This window comes from Aquarana catesbeiana, linkage group LG13 (genome assembly GCF_042186555.1).
Source record: "Aquarana catesbeiana isolate 2022-GZ linkage group LG13, ASM4218655v1, whole genome shotgun sequence".
Classification (NCBI taxonomy): domain Eukaryota; kingdom Metazoa; phylum Chordata; class Amphibia; order Anura; family Ranidae; genus Aquarana; species Aquarana catesbeiana.
The window spans coordinates 102,634,189-102,656,219 of record NC_133336.1 but is presented as its reverse complement, the minus strand read 5'-3'; the positions used below and the strand labels follow the sequence as shown (position 1 = coordinate 102,656,219).

The following is a 22,031-nucleotide window of genomic DNA, read 5'->3' as shown; positions in this document are numbered from 1 at the left end:
CCGGTTGTTTACGGAATAGGTACAATCTGGTGTTTTCCAAGCTCCTTTCCGCTTAATTGTAATGCATTTGTGTGCAGGGTTATAGGGAGTCTGGGTATATTATTATTTTTATTATTATTATTATACAGGATTTTTATAATGCCAACAGTTTACGTAGCGCTTTACAAATTGAGGGTAGACAGTACAAATACAATACACTTGAATACAGTAGGAATCAGAGGGCCCTGCTCCTTAGAGCTTACAATCTAAGAGGGAAGGTCAAGAGATACAAGAGGTAATAACTGTGGGCGATGTGCTGATTGAGAAGATAAATGTACAGTTGTTAGGTAAGGGCCAGATAGGCTTCTCTGAAGAGATGAGTTTTCAGGGATCGTCTGAAAGTGGATAAAGTAGGAGAAAATCTGACAGATTGGGTCAGAGCATTCCAGAGGATGGGAGAGGCTCTGGAGAAGTCCTGAAGGCGAGCATGGGATGAGGTGACAAGGGAGTTTGAGAGCAGGAGGTCTTGGGAGGAGCAAAGAGAATGATTAGGTTGGTATTTTGAGACTAGGTTAGTGATGTAGCTGGGGGCCAGGTTGTGTATGGCTTTGTAGGTTATAGTTAGTGGCAGCCAATGGAGGGATTGGCAGAGGGGTATAGCAGACACTGAGCAGTTTGTGGGGTGGATGAGCCTGGCAGCAGCATTCATGATGGACTGAAGTGGGGATAGCCTGTTTAGAGGTAAATCAATGAGGAGGAAGTTGCAGTAGTCGAGGCAGGAGATGACCAGGGAGTGGATTAGAAGCTTTGTGGTGACATTGGTTAGGAAGGGGCATATCTTGGAGATGTTGTGGAGGTTGAGGAGGCAATTTTTGGATAGTGATAGGATATGGGGCCGAAAGGTTAGTTCAGAGTCCAGGATTACACCTAGGACCTTGCAGTGGGGGGACAAGTTGATAGTTGAGCCGTTGATATTGACAGAGAAATCAGGGGAAGCAGCACCCGAGGGAGGAAATATCATGAGCTTGGTTTTGGATAGGTTGAGTTTGAGGAAGTGATGTGATATCCAGGCTGATATGTCTGTTAGTAAGTTGGTAATGCGTGAGGAGACAGATGGAGAGAGCTGGGGGTGGAGAGATAGATTTGGGTGTCATCAGCGTAGAGATGATATTTAAAGCCGTGGGAGGCAATCAACTGACCCAGGGAGGTGGTGTAGATTGAGAAAAGGAGAGGTCCAAGAACAGAACCTTGGGGGACCCCAACGGAGAAAGGAAGAGGAGAGGAGGAAGGAGAGTTGTAAGTGACACTGAAGGAGCGGTGGCATAGGTAGGATGAGAACCAGCGAAGAGTAAAGTCACGGAGACCAAAGGAGTGGAGTTGATTGAGGAGGAGGGGGTGGTCCACTGTGTCAAAGGCAGCAGAGAGATCCAGGAGAAGTAGTACAGAATAGTATCCACTGGTTTTAGCTGTTAGTAGGTCATTTGAGAGTTTAAGGAGAGCAGTTTCCGTGGAGTGTTGAGGGCAAAATCCGAACTGAAGGGGATCAAGAAGTTTATTCATGGTCAGATGGTTGCTTAGTCGTTTGTAGACCAGTCTTTCAAGATGTTTGGAGGGGAAGGCGAGTAAGGAGATGGGACATAGGTTGTTAAGATTGGTGGGGTCCAGTGAGGGCTTTTTCAAGTATGGGGGTGACTAGCGCATGTTTTAGAGAGTTTGGGAAGATGCCACAAGAGAGGGAGAGGTTGAAAATGTGAGTTAGAGAGTGTAGAATTGAGTCAGAGGGTGAGCGTAGCATTTGCGAGGGAGCAAGATCCAGGGGGCAGGTGGTTAGATGAGTGTTGGATAAAAGGTTAGCAACCTTATTAATAGTAGCAGGGTTGAATGAGGGAAGTAATGATTGTATCTGTACACATGGGGTGTTGCATGGGGGAGGTTTTTGCGCATTGGAGATCTCCTCATGAATTGTATCAATCTTAGTTTTGAAGTGATTGGTGATCTCCTGGGCAGTGAGTGAGTTGGATGGAGGCAGTGGAGGACAGAGTGGAGTGTTGAAGGTAGAGATGAGTTGACGTGGACTGGATGAGAAGGTGTTAATGAGTGTGATAAAGTAGGTCTGTTTGGCAGTGTGAAGGCAGGAATAGTATTTTAGGAGGGCAGATTTATATTGTGTGAAGTCTTCCTGGAACTTAGTCTTATGCCAAAGACGCTCAAGAGCACGGCTACTTTTTCTGAGACTTGTGGTGTCATCATCTGTTTGCCAGGGTTGTAGCAATCGGGGCCTAATTCTGCGGGGGCAAGCTTGTCTAGGGAGGAAGACAATGAACTGTATATAGATAGGTATATATATATATATATATATATATATATATATATATATATATATATATATATATATATATATATATATACCTAGGTATATGGAGCTCTTTCATGGCTGACATGCCAGCATTCAGATGTGAGGGAAATCATAAGGTTGGTGTGCTTGGGCACATACCTGTCCAACCTTCTGAGCCCAGTGAATAACCTTACCTTATTCTATTACCCTTAAAGTGGAGTTCCGCTTAAAAAAAATAAATAAATAAAAGTCAGCAGCTACAAATACTGTAGCTGCTGACTTTTAATAATCAGACACTCACATGTCCCAGGGTCCAGCGATGCGGGGGAATGAAGCCCCGCTTGTCTCCCCCTCCTCTCTGTGGCGTCAGCATTGTTACTGTGGGCGGCCGGCTGTGGCTTCACAGCCGGGCACGCACTGCGCAAGCGTAAGCCGCGCGCCGCCCCGTGACTGGCCAGGCGATCATCTGGGACCTGTGACGTGTCCCAGATGATTGCCAAGAGGGAGGGGGAAGAGGTGATCTCCCTTCCGATGCCGCGGTGCGGCGGGAGAAAGTGGGAGCTGGGACCCTCTAAAAAGAGGGTATCCCCCCCCCAAAAAAATGACATGCCAAATGTGGCATGTCAGGGGGTCACCTTTCCTTAAAGCGGAAGTTCCCATTTTGGGTGGAACTCCGCTTTAAGTGGGCTTTCCTTTACCCATCACCATGCAAAAGGAATAAATTAAAGGGTAACTGTAAGGTCTGTCTGTCAAGGAGCACTTTTTAAATCATTCTCCTGAACAGAGTAATGTTTAAGCCAGATCCTCTTTGTTGATCAAAGTAGTATCCTTGCCTCACAGAGCGAGTCTTTGATTAGTCCCTTTAGTGGTCCTAAAAAGTGTTACAGGCATGTTAGACCACAATTGCTAGATGATTGAGACAGTCAAACTGTGCTAATCGACTAATTTCACAGATTTTCTGATTCCATCTGTAAGAGCACTCCACATAGATCCTGCATCCGTAGCGGAGAAGGCAGGGACATCGGTGGAGCAAACCTGCTGATCAGCCTCCAGCTCCAGCTAAAATACCTTTTTCAGTCATAATGAAGTGGAGGTAAAACGTGCAGCAGAACCTGACATTTGGCAGATAGGCTGCGGATTACTTGATTATCCTCTCATGTGTTGCCGTCCTGGAAGGTGAGATGATAAAACCAACAGTTAGACTTACCGGTACACAGTGTTTACATTGTTTCTTCTAACCTTCCAGGACGGTAGGCCTACTTCCCGCCCAGTAAGGGTGGAGGAAAGAGTGTATACAATAGGTGGTAAGTGCCTAAGTGTCTAAAGACGCCTTGTGAATCAGTTGGGAGAACTACTTTACAACAACTGAGGGACTAGGGGAAAGGTGGGGCCTTTTAACAGCCTGTGAGCTGATTGTGGTTCCTGTAGGGAGGAGCCTCTCATCTCTCGTGTGTTGTCGTCCTGGAAGGTTCATAGAAACACTGTTACCGGTAAGTCTAACCATTGGTTTTTTAATGATTTTACATTAAAAGGCCCTCCTCTGTTCTTTTTTATGAGTGGAGCTAACCCAGGTCTGTGAAGGAGAGGGAAATGTTTTTTGCCACCATAACGTGCTATTTTCACTTCCTCTCCTCTTCTTCCTTTCTCCGTCAGGGTCCCTAAGTTTCTGTTCTTGGACCTCTCCTATTCTCAATCTACACCCCCTCCCTGGGTCAACTGATAGCCTCCCATGGCTTTCAATATCATTTCTATGCTGATGACACCCAAATCTATGTTTCCACCCCTCAGCTTACTCCATCAGTCCCCTCAACCATCACTAATTTACTAACAGACATATCAGTCTGGATGTCACACCACTACTCAAGATGTCCAAGCTCATAATATTTCCTCCACCACGTGCCCCTTCCCCCGCGGCACAGCACTAACACCCCCAGCAAACCCCCCCACCCACTGTCTGGTCCGTCCTTGCCCTGGATGCGGCCATCTTCCTGTCCATGTCCTTAAGCATGGCAAGCTCGGGGAAAGCTGCTCCGGTGTCCTCTCCTGGAGCAGCTTCCGCGGTGCGTCTCCTCTCTACTCCTCCCGGCACTAGGTGTCCAATAGGATCGCCTGATGTTTTGGCTAATCGGGAAACAGGTTTCATACCTGCTTCCTGATTGGCCGGGAGGAGGATCAGTGTTGCAACAGCGAATATTCATTCGCTGTTGCAACACACCTGAGTGGGATCAGAGCACATCCTCTACGACCTGTGCATGCTATGCACGAATCTATCCATTGCATATAGGGGGGAGGCTTGGAGAGAGGAGACAGCACCCCTAATGGACGGGCCGCCACTGGTTTTCAGTACCAAAAGTTCTGTGCCAACTACCAATGCTGTGTCTTAGTGTAAAAAAAAAAAAAATATATATATATATATATATATATATATATATATATATATATATATATATACCCTGTTTCCCTGAAAATAAGACCTAGCGTGATTGTCGGTGATGGCTGTAATATAAGCCTTACCCCCCAAATAAGCCCTACCCTGTTTCCCCGAAAATAAGCCCTACCCTGAAAATAAGACCTACAAGGACTTTAACTAGGGCTTATTTGGGGGGTAGGGCTTATATTGCAGCCATCACCGACAATCACGCTAGGTCTTATTTTCGGGGAAACAGGGTATACAATCAGTGGTTATTTTTGTCTTTAGGTATCTTTGGATCACACCACCACATACATCTTGCCAATTTTTCTTAGTGACCAGAAAGAAAAATAGTTTATCTAGGTTTCATTTTCCTGGCTCACATGAGAAAAGGATGGAATCAGGGTTCTCTGCTCACTACACAGACATGTGCTTGAGCAATAGGGGCTTGAATGCTTTTGCACAGGTTAAATATAAGATTTTTTTGTCTAATCAGATCATGTATGCACAATTCAGCTACCATCTGCAGCCTATGGCTAGAGTAACTGCTTGGGGTTTTAACATCTCTAATTATTGTCAGTAAATTATTCTAATATTATGGGCAAAGCACATAATTGCATATTGTTTTATAATTTTGAACATTAATCTTCTTTTTTTTTTTGTCTTCAACAAGCACATCCTATTAAACAATTCCTGCTGCTAAAATAACAGTACTGCCATTGCTACATAAATTTTATCTGTCATCCCTTTAATTACAGAGAGGTAAATTACACTGCAGGACTAATTAAAACCAGGTAACATAGAGATGCAATCACTCAGTTATAACTTGTGTATGGATTACATGTGTCTGAAACTAAAGGGATAATTTGTAGTCCTAGTTATTAGATGTATTGTAATTGTGGACACATTTTTTATTTTACAGAGTTGTGTACTCCTTTAAAACTGCTAGTATGCCCTGATCACCATGGGTCCCAGACTGTCATTGCTGCAGCCAACGGCCGTCTTCAAAATTTCTCCACTTCCTCCTGCATTCATGAGCTTCCAAAGTATTAATTTATTCTACTTTTGTCTAAAAAGTTGTCCTTGTCTTGTCTTGAATTCTAATCGGTTTCATAAAAAAATAAAAAAGTTGGCTCCAGTGTAATGACCTGTGCACAACTACACTGAGCTCACAGAGCTGTGGCCGCTAATGCACTCAAGCACCCCTCTGCACTGTGGTGAGACCATGCTGTAAGTTCTAGTTACCTGTTAAAGTGAGGTCAGAATGCCTAATGTCCAACTGGTTCTGCTTGACTCTGGCCTGTTTGCTCCAGTATTTCTTACCCTTCTACTTATGCTCTAGTTGTCTGCCTGCTTACTGTAATACCCATCTGGACCTTACACGACTCTAGTGTGTGTCTGCCTGCTTTTGGCTGAACCTTCTGTGAGTTGCACCTTGGGGTATTTGCAGCATACAAATTTACACCACCAGGTGTTCTATCAAAGAACTAATGCTCCAGGGTTGCTGAGGTGATGCAAAGGGTCCATACTCCACAGGTAATGCAAATTATCCATAAACCAGGACTTCCAGGTATGCCAGAGATTAAGGAGAAGAAACTGACACTTTGGTTTGCCCACCTAACACATTCGGGGTGAATGTTTTCCCAGAAATATCAAAATACTTGATATCTTATTCTCCATTGGTTTACTGGATTTCAACTGTAGAATACACAATTCTATAAAACACTTGATGGTATAATGCTGTTCATCATCTGATATGTCACAAACTCAAAAAGATTGGGAACCATTGGCTTGGTCAACCCAAAAGTGAGGTTTCAACTTTGGGAGGCTAATAGTGTTCTAAGCATAATTAATCAACTTGGCATTTTTGTGTGAAATATATTATACTATTGCGTGTAATTTCTGGCAAAACTATGTAAAACCATTTATTGCCACATTTCCAGCATGAATAGGCTGTTATTCTCTGTCACTCTCCACGCAGGGTTTTGTATACACTGATCAGCCGGAACATTAGGATGACCCAGCTAATATTGAGTAGACCCCCCTTTTGCTGCCAAAAGAGTCCTGACCCATTGTGGCATGGACTCCACTAGACCTTTGTAGGTATGCTGTGGTGTTTGGTACCAAGCTGTCAGTAGCAGATCCCTTAAGTTACAAGGTGGGACCTACATAGATCGGACATGTTTTTCTAGCACATCCCACAGATGCTCAATGGATTGAGATCTGGAGAGTTTGGAGTCAACACCTCACACTCCTTGTGTTCCCCAGACCATTCTTGAATGATTTTTGCTGTGTGGCAGGGTGCATTATCCTGCTGAAACAGGCTGCTGCCATCAGGGAATACTGCTTCCATGAAGAGGTGTACTTGGTCAGCAACAATGTTTAGGTAGGTGTTACATGTCAAAGTAACATTCACATGAATGGCAGGATTCAAGGTTTCCCAGCAGAACATTGCCCAAAGCATTACACTGCCTCCACTGGCTTGCTTTCTTCCCATACTGCATCCTGGTGCCATCTCATCCCCAGGTAAGGAATGTACATGCATCTACATGATCTAAAAGGAAATGTGATTCATCAGACCAGAACGGCTTCTTTCATTGCTTTGTAGTCCAGTTCTGATGTAGGCGCTTTTGGCTGTGGACACAGGTCAGCATGGGTACCCTGACTAATTTGTCGCTATACAGCTCCATATGCAGCAAACCACAATGCCCATTGTATATCAACTTTATGGATAACATGTTTACTTGCTGCCTAATATATTCCACCAACTTTCAAATACCATTGTAAAGAGTTATTCACTTTACTTGTCAGTGATCTCAAAGTGGTTTTAAAGCCTTTATTGTTTTTTACCTTAATGGGTTCTATGCATAAAGGTAAAAAAAACACCTGCACCCAGCCACCCCATATACTTACCTGAGCCCATTCTCAATCACATTCTGTGATGAAGGAGCCGGGGGCAGGGGCGAGATCCAGTATCTGTTTCTATAGATGTAGACAGAATATATAGAGATGGAGCCCACACGAGTGCCCCCATAGAAAGTGGCTTTCTTTGGGGGCACTCGCTGAAGAGGAGGGGTCAGGAGTGCTGGCGGGGAACCCCAAAAGAGCAGGATCGGGGCTGCTTTATACAAAACCACTGAATAGTAAATATGACATGTTTATTATTTTAATTAAAAAAAAACCTCAAGCTTTACAATCACTTTAATGTTATCGCTGATCAGTATATATATCAATTATAACATAAATAGGGTCTGCAGCACTAATAGAACATTTTATTTTTATTTTGCTCAGGTGTTCAGGATGTAGAAATGTACTTCTTACCCCTGCCCAGAAGACAAACTGTGACTCATGTAGGACAACTGATTATTGCGGTTTGCCAGGGGAACTCATTTGCAGTTTCTATTTCCAGTATGACAAAGTGATGATGTAGGTCTTTATTTACAAAGATCTGATCTTGTACATACTGAGGTAACATGACACATTTGTACTTTGTCTGTGATGTCTGTTTAAAGATCTTTAGAAACAGAGTACACAGTTGCAGGTTGGGTGAATTTAAAAGTACTTTACGTATTTTAGTATATTATTATTTATTCTAAAACCACATTGAGGACATTTTAATTCTCTGAAAACTGAGCTCTTTGTATGCTGCTTGATTAGTAGTCAGCCTCTCATATTTCTAATTGTTGCTATTGCTTACAAAGCATCACTGTTTTTCACATTGTTATTACTAAATAACTCCCAAAGTAATTTTTTTTCACAGATTTTCAACTGCTTTCAATGATAGTGTATAGTAAGTATTAATATGGGTTTAATGATAATTAAAGATTAAGTTCGCCTGCTCCAGAAAATAGTCAAGGTGCCCCAGAAGATAATAAAACAATGTTCAGCTTTATATAATGTTCATTCATTTTACTGTCATACCTGAAGGCAGAACGTTGGGTTTTGTAACTGGGAGTTTTTTGGTCAGGCTTCTGGGGGCACTCAAATAGCCTACTGGTATGATGTTAACAATAATAAACATTTATAAAGGTGCAGTTTTTTAATACTTAATGGGGTCCTTTGACTGCATAGGCTAAAAAAAGGGAGAAAAAAGGGAACTTAACCACTTGTTGAATGCCCTATAGCACTTTTACTGTTACAGGGCAGCAGCTGTGGGCAGGATCGCATATATATATATATATATATGCAGTCCTGCCCACAGCTGCAGTCCAATATTGCAGTCCTGCTATAAGTCGACGATAACCGCTATTACTAGTATAAAAAAAATGAAATTCCATAAGTATATCCCATAGTTTGTAGAGTAGACGCTATAACGTTTCCTTAAACAATTCAATATACACGAATTGGGATTTGTTTACCAAAAACTTGTAGCAGAATACATATTGGCCTAAAGAAATTATTTGTATACATTTTTTTTTGTTATTTGATGTGTTTATAGCAGTAAAAATAGTGTTTTTTTTTTTTTTTCAAAATTGTTGGTCTTTTTTTGTTTACAGTGCAAAAAATAAACGCAATGGTGATCAAATACCACCAAAAGAAAGCTCTATTTGTGGGAAAAATATGACATCAATTTTATTTGGGTACAGTGCTGCATGACCATGTTATTGTCAGAGTGCATTCACATGGAAAACGCCAGCCATTAGCACTAAAGCGACGTTCGTTTTAGCAGCGCTTTAGTGCAGTTTAAATGGGGCTTTTCACTCGCTAGCAGGGTGCTTTTTAACCCCAAGGAAGGGGTTAAAAACGACTGTATTGCGGCTCTTTCAAATCGCTATAAAAGTACTGCCCATTCATTTCAATGGGCAGGGCATTTTGGGAGTGCTAAATACAGCGCTCCCAACCCGCCCCAAAGATGCTGCTTGCAGGACTTTTCGTAAGGTCCCGCAAGCGCACCGCCCGATTGTGAAAAGTCACACTGCAATGAATGGAAGGCGATTTTCCGGCGCTTAGCTGAGGCTATTTCCAGCGCTAAAGCGTCTGAAAACCGCCCCAGTGTGAAAGGGGTCTTAAAGTAACGCAGTGCCGTATCGCAAAAAATTGGCCTGATTATGAAGGGGGAGTCTTCTGGAGGTCAAGTGGTTAACCTTGAAATAATTTAGTTTGTAAACTGCTCAAATCGTCTTGTTTTCCAATTTACTGACACCTGGATAAAAAGAAAACCAATCATTTTGGATATGTGTGAAGTTAATATATTATGGGCAATATGAATTTGTGTACAATCACTGGACACAAGATATTTGCATATTAGGTGCACCTTGCATAGGAAGACAATGCAATTATAACTTTCATATAGCTAGAATTGCTTGAGCTTAGCCATGGTGTCTTGTATCTAAAAGCTTCAGAGGCAGAGATGTGTTTTCTCAGTGGAAGGAATGCTGTCACTTGGTTAATCTTTAACTGGATATGTGTTAGCACCCTGGAGCCTGCTAAGTACCTCTGTTTTCTTTATGGGCAGCTCACGGTGCCACAGGGTCTGTGATGTGTTCATGGTGGGGGTCCATGTATCAGGAGTGACACATGGTAGAACAAACTGCTTACAAGTGGCGCGCTGCATATTGATCAGCGAGCATCGCTCATACAAGAAGGCGGTTGCTTTTCTATTTATAGAATGCTGACACTTCATCCCATGTACAGCCATAATGAGGATCCAGACAGACTTGCTTTATTGCCAGGTGCTGCCTGCTTGCTATAGCCTTTGTAAAAAAAATCATTATATATAGTCTAATATGTCGCTAACTCTCACTCTTAAATTTGAGCTGATAAAATCAAAAAAGTAAGCTATTTTTTATGTACAATTGTCAGCAATGCCATAATATAAGCAGGCGGTTCTTGTCTCAAAAGAAACTTGTACTGACAGAAGTATACAAAGTCTCCTTCTTAAAATGCAAGTTGTTTGGCCGCCTATTTGCTTCAATGCTTTCCGAGGCACCGACCAAAACCAGGCATTTAGATCAGGAAAGTCAGGTCAAAGTCTGAATCACTGATTTAAAACCAGTATGCTGATCGGAGCTGAATTTCTGGGCAAGAATTACAGCCAGGGAACTAGTATTTTCAGAAGGGTTGATCCACTATGACATTCTCCAGCAGTTTGAATCTATATAACTCATTAGCGAGTTATTATGCTTGTAAAGTTACCTGAAAGCACTTCTGATGTAGTTTGCATATGTTATATGTTTTTATTTATTTTTTATATTTTCATTATTATTTATATACAGATTTGAAGGCTACGTGTATGTCACAGGGTATTTGGTTTACTTGCCATGCATGGGCCCTCCTGACCCTGTGAGGTGCTCTGTAGATGTAGTCAACTTCACAAAAGTCATATTATTGTAAATTTGGATTTGTTTGTAAAGCTTCCATGTTGTGCTGGAATACATTAGTAGCTCATTTATTGCTTTAACTTGTTGTCTGCAATTGCTCTTTAATAGCTGTAACTGTAAAGTAAATGACAAGTACCGTATTTATCGGCGTATAACACGCACAGGCGTATAACACGCACATTCATTTTAAGAGGGAAGTTTCAGGAAAAAAACCTACATTTTAAATAAGAAACTTTGAAGCAAAATAAGAGTCAGTGCCCATCTGCAGCCTGACCATTGCCATCAATGCAGCCTGATCAATGCCCATGCAGCCTCACAAGTGCCATCAATGCAGCCTCACCATTGCCATCAATGCAGCAGCCTCACCATTGCCATCAATGCAGCAGCCTCACAATTGCCATCAATGCAGCAGCCTCACCATTGTCATCAGCAGCCTGATCGAACAGAACAGTGGTCCAATGGTGGCCCAGGAGACGGGGCTTCCTATTACAGAGGCCGCCAAGTAAACAGGAGATTCTCGCTGAATGTAATCTGACGGCGCTCATCCCGCCCCGCTCCCTGTCCCCTCTGAGGCAGCTAAAATTGAAGTATTGGCCTATAACACGCACACGCTATTTGCACCCGATTTTTAAGGTGAAAAAGTGAGTGTTATATGCCAATAAATACAGTAACTGAACAGTTAAGGACTGTTTGCTTTTAGGTGGTTTTGCATTTCTATACAAGTCTATGAGAAAACCCACTCAAAGCAGGTCAGAAGGTGATCAATTGCAGGTGAAATGCACCTGTCAGTGAATTCTGAATGATCTCAGAAGGGTCTTATACTGACGGCAAGCTGATGCCATTATTATAAATTCAAAGCCTATCAACACAAGCCCTTTCTGTAATGAGAAAATACAGCAAATGAAGATCTACATGTTAAGTTGGTCAATTCAGTGGCGTTGCTATGGGGGGGCAAGGGGGGGCACAACCCCATAGCAACACCACTGAATTGACCAACTTAACATGTAGATCTTCATTTGCTGTATTTTCTCATTATTTAGCCATGCGGGGGAGGCTTCCTGTAACACTCCTCGGTCAGGCTAATATCCCAGAGTGAGCCAGAGTTGGTGGGCGGAGCTGGGGGTGTGGCTGTCTCCTCCACTCCTCCCACAGACTCCTTCACTATTGCTGACCCCGCAGCTAAAGGAGATGAGAGGCGAGGACACAGCAGCCCCACCCATCTGCAGGTATGAAGCATGCTGTAAGTAAATGCAGTGCAGTGTCACTACGTAGAGTCCTAACTTGCCCTATACCACCCCAACCTGCCCTGTGCCACCCTAACTTGCCCTATACCACCACAACCTGCCCTATGCCACCCTAACTTGCCCTATACCACCCCAACCTGCCCTGTGCCACCCTAACGTGCCCTAAACCACCCCAACCTGCCCTATACCACCTCAACCTGCCCTATACCACCCCAATCTGCCATTATACCACCCTATACTACCCTAACCAGCCACTATACCACACTATACTATCATTTACGTCATTTACAGGGGCCAATTTGGGGTATACCCCGTGACCGTGTGCCTCCTGCAGGGTGCTGTGCAGCCTAGACAGGAATGGGGGGGTGACACCATGTTTTACCGCACCAGGTGACACCAACCCTAGTGATGCCACTGGGTGAATTCCCCCACCCCTCCCCCCACACACACACAGCCCCACACCTTCGCCCTTCCCCCAGGGAGTGACATTCTCCCCCCCTCCCCCCTTTTTTTCCTCTTCCTAATTTCTCTCTTATCCCCCCCCAGTTGGTCACAGCTCTGCACTTAGTCCATCATCCATCTAGGTCGCAGGCGGCGTTTCCCCCCTTATGGTGCTTCACGACAGCTTCCCCTGTGTCTCCTCCATTCTCCTTCTCAGCAATAGGATCGGGTGACAGGTCTCAGGAACCGCTTCTTAATTTTCTGGGAGGAGAATCAGGAAGACAATAGCGAATATTAATTCGCTATTGTCACACACTGGGTGGGCTCAGGGCGCAGTGCTCTGCGCCCTGAACCCACCCTTTTTTTGCAGACCTATTAGAGCCTCTGGCTCTAAGCACATGCTTCTAAAAAAAAAACCAAAAAAAACTCCATTGGAATCCATGCGTCTGGCGCCCCGCATGTAGATTAGGAAGCCGGACGCAGGGATGGGGGGGATGGCGCCCTTGCGTCCTGCATTACGGGCCGCCACTGCAGATATTGAAGTGTAACTCTTTCATTTTGATATTTTCAGAAACCAGTCAAACCATTTAATGCACTAGCCTCTCTGAAGATAGACAATGAGACAACCTATTTAAGTGCATAACCAGTAGGTATTTCACAGTGTTTCTTTAATTGGAATAGCTATATGATTGTAATCCTACTGAATACTGTTCTTTTTTATCTGCTTATGGATTCTGTTATGATGCTATTTTTCAGGGCAAGATTGTATCCAATATCTTTAATAAGTCATGAAAAATAAAGAATGCAAAAAATACAGCAAACGATGACAAAATCCTCAATTATATCATGCGCAAATCTGTGCTGGCCTTGGCATGTGCTGCTTTGCTTAAGTATTAAATACAGAAGTCTTTCTAAGCGGCTGGTGGAAATCACACTCTAGTCTTCTTCTTAGCTGTTTTACTGTGATGGCTGAATCCCAAATGTCACAGATTCATAGGTGTCACACGACTGGATAAGAACTCATACTGCCACCAAATTCAATTATTTAGACATTTGGTGAAGTATTTAGTTTAACACATCAATACATTTTTTGATGGAACTCTGAAGATTTAACCAAAAAGAGAGACAACTGAGGAGGAAAGAGACAAAGGGTTTTGGCCCTAATAGAGAGACAGTCCCTCCAAATGAGCTATGGGGTCATATAATTAATTAAGACCACGATAGCAAGGCTTGAGCTGAAGTTCAAAAATGTAGAACCAGTTTAGAACTGTATACACAGGTGTGCACACAGTGTACATAGGTGCAGCCTATTGCATTAGGGTGTGCACCCCAAAGATTAAAACTGCGTGTGTGTGTGTATGCGTAATATATACATATACACGCTTATAAGTAAATGGAAATTTTTTTTAAAAATGTGTTAAAACACATATTACGATATTAGAAGGGCAGTGGACGTGTCAGTAGGGCAGAGGTTGGTGTCAGTAGGGCAGAGGTTGGTGTCAGTGGTTTTTATTTTTATTATTTTATTTTCGTATTTTTTACAGAAGAAAAAAAAAATTATATATATATATATATATATATATATATATATATATATATATATATATATATATAATTTTTTTTTTTTTTTTTTATGAGCTCCATTGGGCGGCTTTGGTGAAATATCAGCAGGGGGGAATCTGCGCAGCATGAGGTGATTAGGGTGTGCCCAGGCACACCTGGCACACCCACTGCTCACGCCTATGAATGTATACGATAGAAGCAGATGGTTTCAGTGAATAAAGACTGTGAATGTTGCAGGTGTTTTGTAAAATCTTTTAGTAAATCTTCCCCTATGGGATATCACTGTCTCATCCATTTTTTCTTTTTTGCCAATATCTGTTGTTTGTGTCTTACTCCACAAGATTAATAGTAATGCAAGATTCAATGTGTGTGCTCTGTACTTTTGTTTTCACCATTTTCATGAACTTTCTGTTCCCATCTACAGGTGGTGCTCATGAAGGTCTTCAGCACTTGGGTCCATATGGCAACATCCCAAATATAGTAGCTGAACTTACAGGGGACAACATTCCTAAAGACTTCAGGGAAGATAAAGGATATCCAAACCCTCCTAACCCATGCCCTGTTGGAAAGACTGGTAAGCTATCTTGGATTGAAGTATGTATTAAAAATTCAGCATAATAGTAGTTTGCAAAATGAGATATGGTGAACATTCGGTATCAGAAAAAGTATCTTGGATACATACTAAAATATAGAATGCTTGTCATCAACTTCGTTACTCTGTTTATTCATAAAATATGTCCCCATACCAGGCCAGATACCCTCAACATGGGGGGGCGGGTGCTTTGGGGCGGGGGGGCTCTGCCTGACACTTTTTTTGGGTGAATGGGAAGGGTTACCCCTTACTCATTCACATGGGGGGGGGGGGGAACCTAGGGGGGATGTGGCCTGATATAGTTCAGAAGGGCCTGCCAGGCAGCATGTTTGAATAAGGGCCTGGTATGGATTGGGGGGGCACGCCTTTTTTTTCACTTTTTAATTGCCGGCAATGTTTTTTCTTTATTATTATTTATTTTTTTATTATATTCAGCTGTCAGGGGGCAAGCCCATTGATGGCTGATGACTCATTGGTTGTTAAGGACACCGTGAAAAGCTTCTCGGTCTGCTCCTTAACCAGCTATTCACTCAGAATGCACTGTGCAGCATTGCAGGGCGTTTGGTGGGGCGGGCACCCGCCGAACGCCCTGCAAATTCAGCTGTTTGCCAATTGGGCGAACAGACGATGTTCAGACCAAACTTTTGCTCGGCCCAAACTGTTCGCCCAACTCTAGTGTCATATAAAGAAGATCTTTCAAGCCTTCAATAAATCAAGGTGCAGGAAGTGGAAGCGGTAATATTGTGCTGTTACAAGAAATTCTTTGTTTATTATTTTCTTTTTTTTACTAGCAACAGATTCATTTTAAGGAACAAACTTTAATTTTTGTACTTCATTAAAGGGAACATTAAAGGCTAAGTCCACCTTTTGGAGCATGTTATATGTTACACCCGTATTTAAGGTGTAACATGTGACATGCTCCAGCACCAGTCCCTGCAACCCCCCGACCTCCCCCCTCATCAGGGCCGTCTTACTGAGCGGGCACCCCTGGGCACTGCCCGGGGCCTCATGTGCACATGGGGCCCCATCAGGGCTAGTTCTGTCACAACCTTGCAGGATGCGGCAGAGCTGAGGTGAACTGGAAGGACTTGATCCTGTGTTTCTGCAAAGCAGGAACATGAATCAATGCCTTCCCTTAGCAAAAGCACCTCCCCCACAGTAACCAAGCACAGGCTAGGCACGCAGTTAGCAAGCACTTCCTAGACACACAGTTAACCCCCAGGTGTCATTAGTACAGTGACAGTTCATGTTTTTAGCATTGATCACTGTATTGTATCACTGGTCCCCAAAAAGTGTCACTTAGTGTCCGATTTGTCCACCGCAATATCGCAGTCTCGCTATAAGTCACCGATCTTTGCCATTACTAGTAAAAAAAACATAAATCTATCCCATAGTTTGTAGACGATATAACTGTTGCGCAAACCAATCAATATACGCTTATTGGGATTTTGTTTTAACCAAAAATATGTAGCAGAACACATATTGGCCTAAACTGATGAAGAAATTAGATTTTTTACATTTTTTTATTGGGAATGTTTTATAGCAGAAAGTAAAAAAATATAGTTTTTTTTTTTTTTCAAAACTGTCAGTCTTTTTTTGTTTATAGCACAAAAAATAACGCAGAGGTGATCAAATACCACCAAAAGAAAGCTCTATTTGTGGGGAAAAAAGGACATCAATTTCATTTGGGTTCAGTGTCGCACGACCGTGCAATTGTCAGTTAAAATAACACAGGGCTTTATACCAAAAAAATTGCCTGGTTATGAAGGGGGGTAAACCGTCCGGAGGGCTAATAGTTAAAAAAACTTTATTGGAATGTCACACTGACATTTCATAAAGTTCAATTGGCCACAGTGCTGTGAACTGGACATGCCAGAGACGAGGCATTTTGCCTTGTGATGCGGTGGGACTATGCTGAAATAGCCACCCAACACAGTCCCACCACATTTGGTGTAAAATATACCTTAACCACTTGCTACCTACCCGCTGTAGTTTTATTGAGGGTAAGCAGTCCAGGCAGGACAGACAACATACTTGTACATCGCCACCTGCCTCCCTGGTTTTTGGGGCATGCATGCATGCCAACTGCCAACTCATGCTGTGATTGGAGATACCACAAGTTAATCAACAGGTTTCATCCAATGTTTTTGAAGGAATCCTGCTAATCAGCTGTGTCCAATCACAGCACAGAGTTCTGTGTTAAAAAAACACACATGACTCTGTACAAAGAACAGCGTTTTGGCTGTTTCTTCTCCCTGGAAAGCAGGGAGAAAAGACAGCCAGTTCTTTAACTAAAAGCAGCACATATTACACAAATTACACTTGCTAGAAAACAGTTAACCCCTATATGTTAACCCCTTCCCAGCCAGTCATTAGTACAGTGTCAGTGTAAAGTACTGTATGACTTTTAGTTGGACTGTGATAGGGTAGCAGACAATCTGGTGCTAACAGAGCCTCGCAGGGAGGTACACTGACTAACTGACAATGACATCACTAGTGACACAAATACAGTGATCAAATATAATACTTAATATATAATATAAAACTTTTTATACTGTTTGTTCAAATTTATCAACTATTTATACTTTCATTCTTGAGAGTAGGTGCGTAAATTGGGGAAGGCTTGAAGGGGCCCCAGTGCATTACTTTGCCCAGGGGCCCATGATGCTATTAAGATGGCCCTGCCCATCATTGTGACAGCAGGTGGGGGTTCCTCTCCCCACACCCACTGCCACATTTGTGGGGCTCTGCCTGCACAGCCACGTCGATCACAGGAATCTGTGAATAAGAAAAATACAAGTCCCATCTGCCACCGCGACAAACTGCTTGTGGTTCTCAATGGACTGCGAGGACACTGATGAGAACTCTTGTAGTCCACTTACATGTCCCTCAACTTTCTAATAGAAATCCTATACAGAGGTACAGCCAGGGCTTTTTTTCAGTGGGAACGCGGGGGAACGCAGTTCCGGTACCTCCAGCACTGACTGTATGTAATGGCAAAAAAAGCTGGGATGTGCTGCCGGGTCTATTGATTGGGGGATCTATTCTGGTTGGAGGGGGTCTATTTTTGCAGGGGGGTCTATTGTTGCTGAGGAGGTCTAATGTTGCTGGGCAAGATCTACTGTTGAGGGAGGGATCTGTTGTTATTGGCTGACGGAGAGTCTATTGATGCTGGTTGTGGGGAGATCTGTTGTTGCTGCCAATAGTCTGTTGTTAGTAGAGGGGAAATTTTGTTGTGTATGGTCCATTGTTGTTAGGAGGATCTATTGTTGCTGGCGTGGGGCCCTATCGTTACTGGCTGCAGGGGATCCATTTTACTCCTTTTCTTGCTATCATTACCAAATTTCATACAAATACCTGAACACCACAAAATTATTTGTAATTATGTATTCTTTAAAAGGGGCGGTACTGGGAGGTGGGTAGGGGGTGGAGCCAAAGAATAGGGCTTGGAGGTGGGTAGGGGGCGGAGACAAGGGGTGACTCAGAAAGGAGTTCCTGCACCTATTCTCTGAGAAAAAAAAGCCCACGGTACAGCCAAGAAAGCTTCAGGATATGTCTGCAGGAGCCTGACATTGCACCTGCGATCCACTGATTGCAGGTGCAATGCTCTGCAGGCTTCTGTGCAAGAAATAATAAATGCAATTTTTCTTTGCCTGCAAAAATATGTGCATTTATTATTTTATTTTTTTGCAGAAAGTTGAACTTATCCTTTAAAACCATTCACAAATGTATACGGTTCCAGTTTCTGTGTGAATAAAATCCATTTACTAACAAAAATGCATACACATTGGAAAATATTAACCTTTTCTTGGTCTTGCATCTACCTGTTCCATCATTTCTGTCTAGCTGATTGCCTGCTCCCATGCTCATTAAGTGGCGTCCATCAGTCTATAAGTAAATGAGAATAAGCGCGAGTCATTAGGGGGCTGGCTGGCTGTTAATATTTTTTTTTTGCCAAAGGCACAAAAGTGGAACTGTTCTTGGTAAATGAGTTACCAAGAACTATTTCTGTGTAAGAGGCACTGTACCACAATAAAAAAAAAGCAAGCAAACCGTTCATCTCAGAACAAATATGCTGAGTGGGTGATCCACTTACCTTTTATGATTACTTATATGGAAATCTGTGGCTACGTCAAACTTTGTGAACTATCAACAGCAATGTAAAGCAGGTACCTTCAGTTTTATAGTGAGAACACCTGAAATATGGGGATAAAATCAAGCTCTGTCCCACTTCTCCCTCTGTATACTATAGGTTTAATGGAGTGTCGTGGGTTTTCTGTTAACATACATAAGGTAAAATATCCTAAATCTGAGGGAAGTTTCTAGGTCTTCCAGAGGACTGTAGAAGCAAAATGATTCCATACATAGATAAATGTATTCATCCTGTGACTATATCCACTTGTCTACCTACTAAACAGCTGCCTACAGAGGTATGCCTTCAACAAATCAAAGATCAGGGGCGCAGGATTTATTTTGTAATAGCTATAATTTTTTTTAACAGAAAAGTTTATTAAACAAATCAGCATTACAACATACTCAGCAAAAGGTATACATGAAGAACATTACAATTTTTTGTTTATTATTGATGGGGAGGGATAATAGCTATAATTTAGTTCTAGATAACGACGTCTGACATTCCTTCATTTGCTAAAGTAATCAAACTCTGCTGGGACGTCTTCAAAGTCATTTCCAGGTATGAATAGAGAGGTGTCTAAAAATGTATATTTTACACCTCCCTTTTCATTAACCACTTCAGTACTAGACACTTCCACCCCCTTCCTGCCAAGGCCAATATTCAGCTTTCAGCGCTGTCACATTTTTGAATGCCACTTACTTAGTCATGCAACACCCAAATATAATTTTTATCATTTTTTTGATTCAGATGGAGCTTTATTTTGGTAGTAAGGTAGGGTTTTTTAATTTTTTTGCTATATAACTGAAAAAGTATATATATATAGATATATCTATATATCTATATATAGAATTCTAACTTTTTTTTATTTTTTATTTTTTTTTACATCCTTTTTTTTTCTATACTGTCACCAGAGCAGTACAATGGCACCATAGTGACACATCTGGAAATGTAATCAGGATTTTTGTGCCAATGTGTATTATTGTGATAGCTGTGATTGGCTACAGCTATCACATGGTACAGGCCCACTGCGATTACCCCTGTACCATGTGATCACTGTGATCAATCAATCACAGAGATCACAATAGTACAGAAGGAATGGTTGTGAATGAAAGCCATTGTGCACAACTGATGTGATCGCTGTGAATGTTCAGTGATCACATGGTACCAGGGTCGACCCGGTACACCGATCCGTGTTCATATCATAGGACATGCATCTGGGATAACAGTGTGCCCACCCAGCCATATTATTATAATAGACCGGACGTTAGGTGGTTAAAAAAAAGGGGTGGAGGACAGTGAATATAGGCTGTAGTTAAATTTTGTTTTATATTGCTTTCATGACAACAGGTGATGGTTGTTTGGAGAATACACCAGACACAGCCCAGTTCAGCAAAGAATACCAGCTGCACCAGAACCTGTATGATCCAGAACACAACTATCCAGGAGTAAATAAGTGGGTAAGTGTGACGTCCTACAACTTTATTTGTTATACCTAACAGAGAAACTTCTGGACAGACCTGTATGGCATTCAAAGCTTTCTGAAGTCCACATTGTGCTTTCAGCCATTGGCCTAGAAGAGTAAAAGCTATTATCAGCCTTCAAGGATGCTGCAAATCCTTTTTGAAATTTAGCAAACCCAAACTTAGTGGCAAATCCCATTATTGACTATGAGGGGCAAATGGTGATTATAAATTCTACCCTTTTTAGGGCTAATAGACAAACTACTGTCAAAAAAGGTATTGGAAGCTGGGCACTGCTATGCAGGACATCTATTAATGCAACTTTTTTTAAAGTTTTGTACAAAGGCAAGAAGGTCTTTTTTATGCAGCTTTGAGGGTAACATTGAAAATACATGAATTCTTTAAATAACAATTGTTACAATTGTAAATAAATGCAGGATTGTTGGATATGTTGGATTGGTTTGTCAAGGTTTCAAGGATCAAGCGCACAACTTCATTGTAGGAGGTGACCCCCAACCTTTCCCTGGTTCCTCACTGGATACATCATCTGGTGAACTGTGAAGTGAACAAGGAAATAAGAAATCAATTCTCACATTGTGCTTGCAGGAATATTTTGTCATGTATGATGGGGCTATGATTAAGTGCTTACAGACTTCCTATGACTTAAAGGTCTAACACTGAGGTAAGCATATATGAGTGAAAAGCACTAAAACTGGTTTTTACAGTTGGTTAAAGGGATTGTGTTTGACACAACATTTTGGAAGGCAGAAGCGTTTACATGCTGCATTCACTGATTTTTTCACAGTGGACTTTTATGAATATTTTAAACATTTGGGACACTGATTGGATTGTATATTTTGATTGCATACTTTCTCATTTATTTTGTTTTTGAGACATACATTTGATGTGTGATTATTTGTTTCCACTCATTAATGCATTGCTTTTTTCACTATTTGGCATAATTTATATATTTTCTTTAAATAACATGTTTGGGGGATGCCTTCAGTTTGTATGTGGTGTTACAGAACAGTACAATTTTCATGGACAGCCTCAGCAACAAGCATGCATTGGCAGCACAAATTTGGCAGTGGAATTGTTTTTTTTCCTAATCTATTATTTTTGCTTACAAACAGCATTAGCACACCCCTTTAATTAATTTCTGGCTAAAAAAAACAGGTCGTCTGCCACGTCCTCCATGTTTCCCTCTCTCGTTGGGCACCAAGCAAGGGTCAGACGAGAGGCTTCCCCTCGGCGTGGGTTCTTTGGGCTATGCCAGGCTTTGAACGGAGTCACTAACCCTTGCACGCAGGGTAATACTTCACCCGAAGGTGTGCTCACCAGTGCCCAGGGGCCAGATAGGAGCCGCAGTCATGTGAAGATTCAAACATTAAGGCAGTCTCCCAACTTAGAGATGAGCCACATGTGTGCAAATCCTCACATGCACCTCTAAAACTAAAACAATTGCAGAAGACTAAAATAGGACTAAAATGGCATTTTCGTTTTAGTTCCATTTTAGTCTTCTGCAATTGTTTTAGTTCTAGTCATATTTAGT

The 22,031-nt window shown here is 42.2% G+C and overlaps 1 protein-coding gene across 4 annotated transcripts in view; it reads left to right on the top strand.

Annotated features, from left to right (window-relative positions):
- SCG5 (secretogranin V) overlaps positions 1-22,031 on the top strand; it is a 187,448-nt gene that overhangs the window by 141,155 nt on the left and 24,262 nt on the right. For all 4 annotated transcript variants that reach the window (XM_073609251.1, XM_073609252.1, XM_073609255.1 and 1 more), the window contains exons 3-4: positions 14,717-14,866; positions 20,367-20,476. In XM_073609251.1, coding sequence (XP_073465352.1) covers positions 14,717-14,866; positions 20,367-20,476 — 260 coding nt within the window. The remainder of the gene's footprint in view (positions 1-14,716; positions 14,867-20,366; positions 20,477-22,031) is intronic.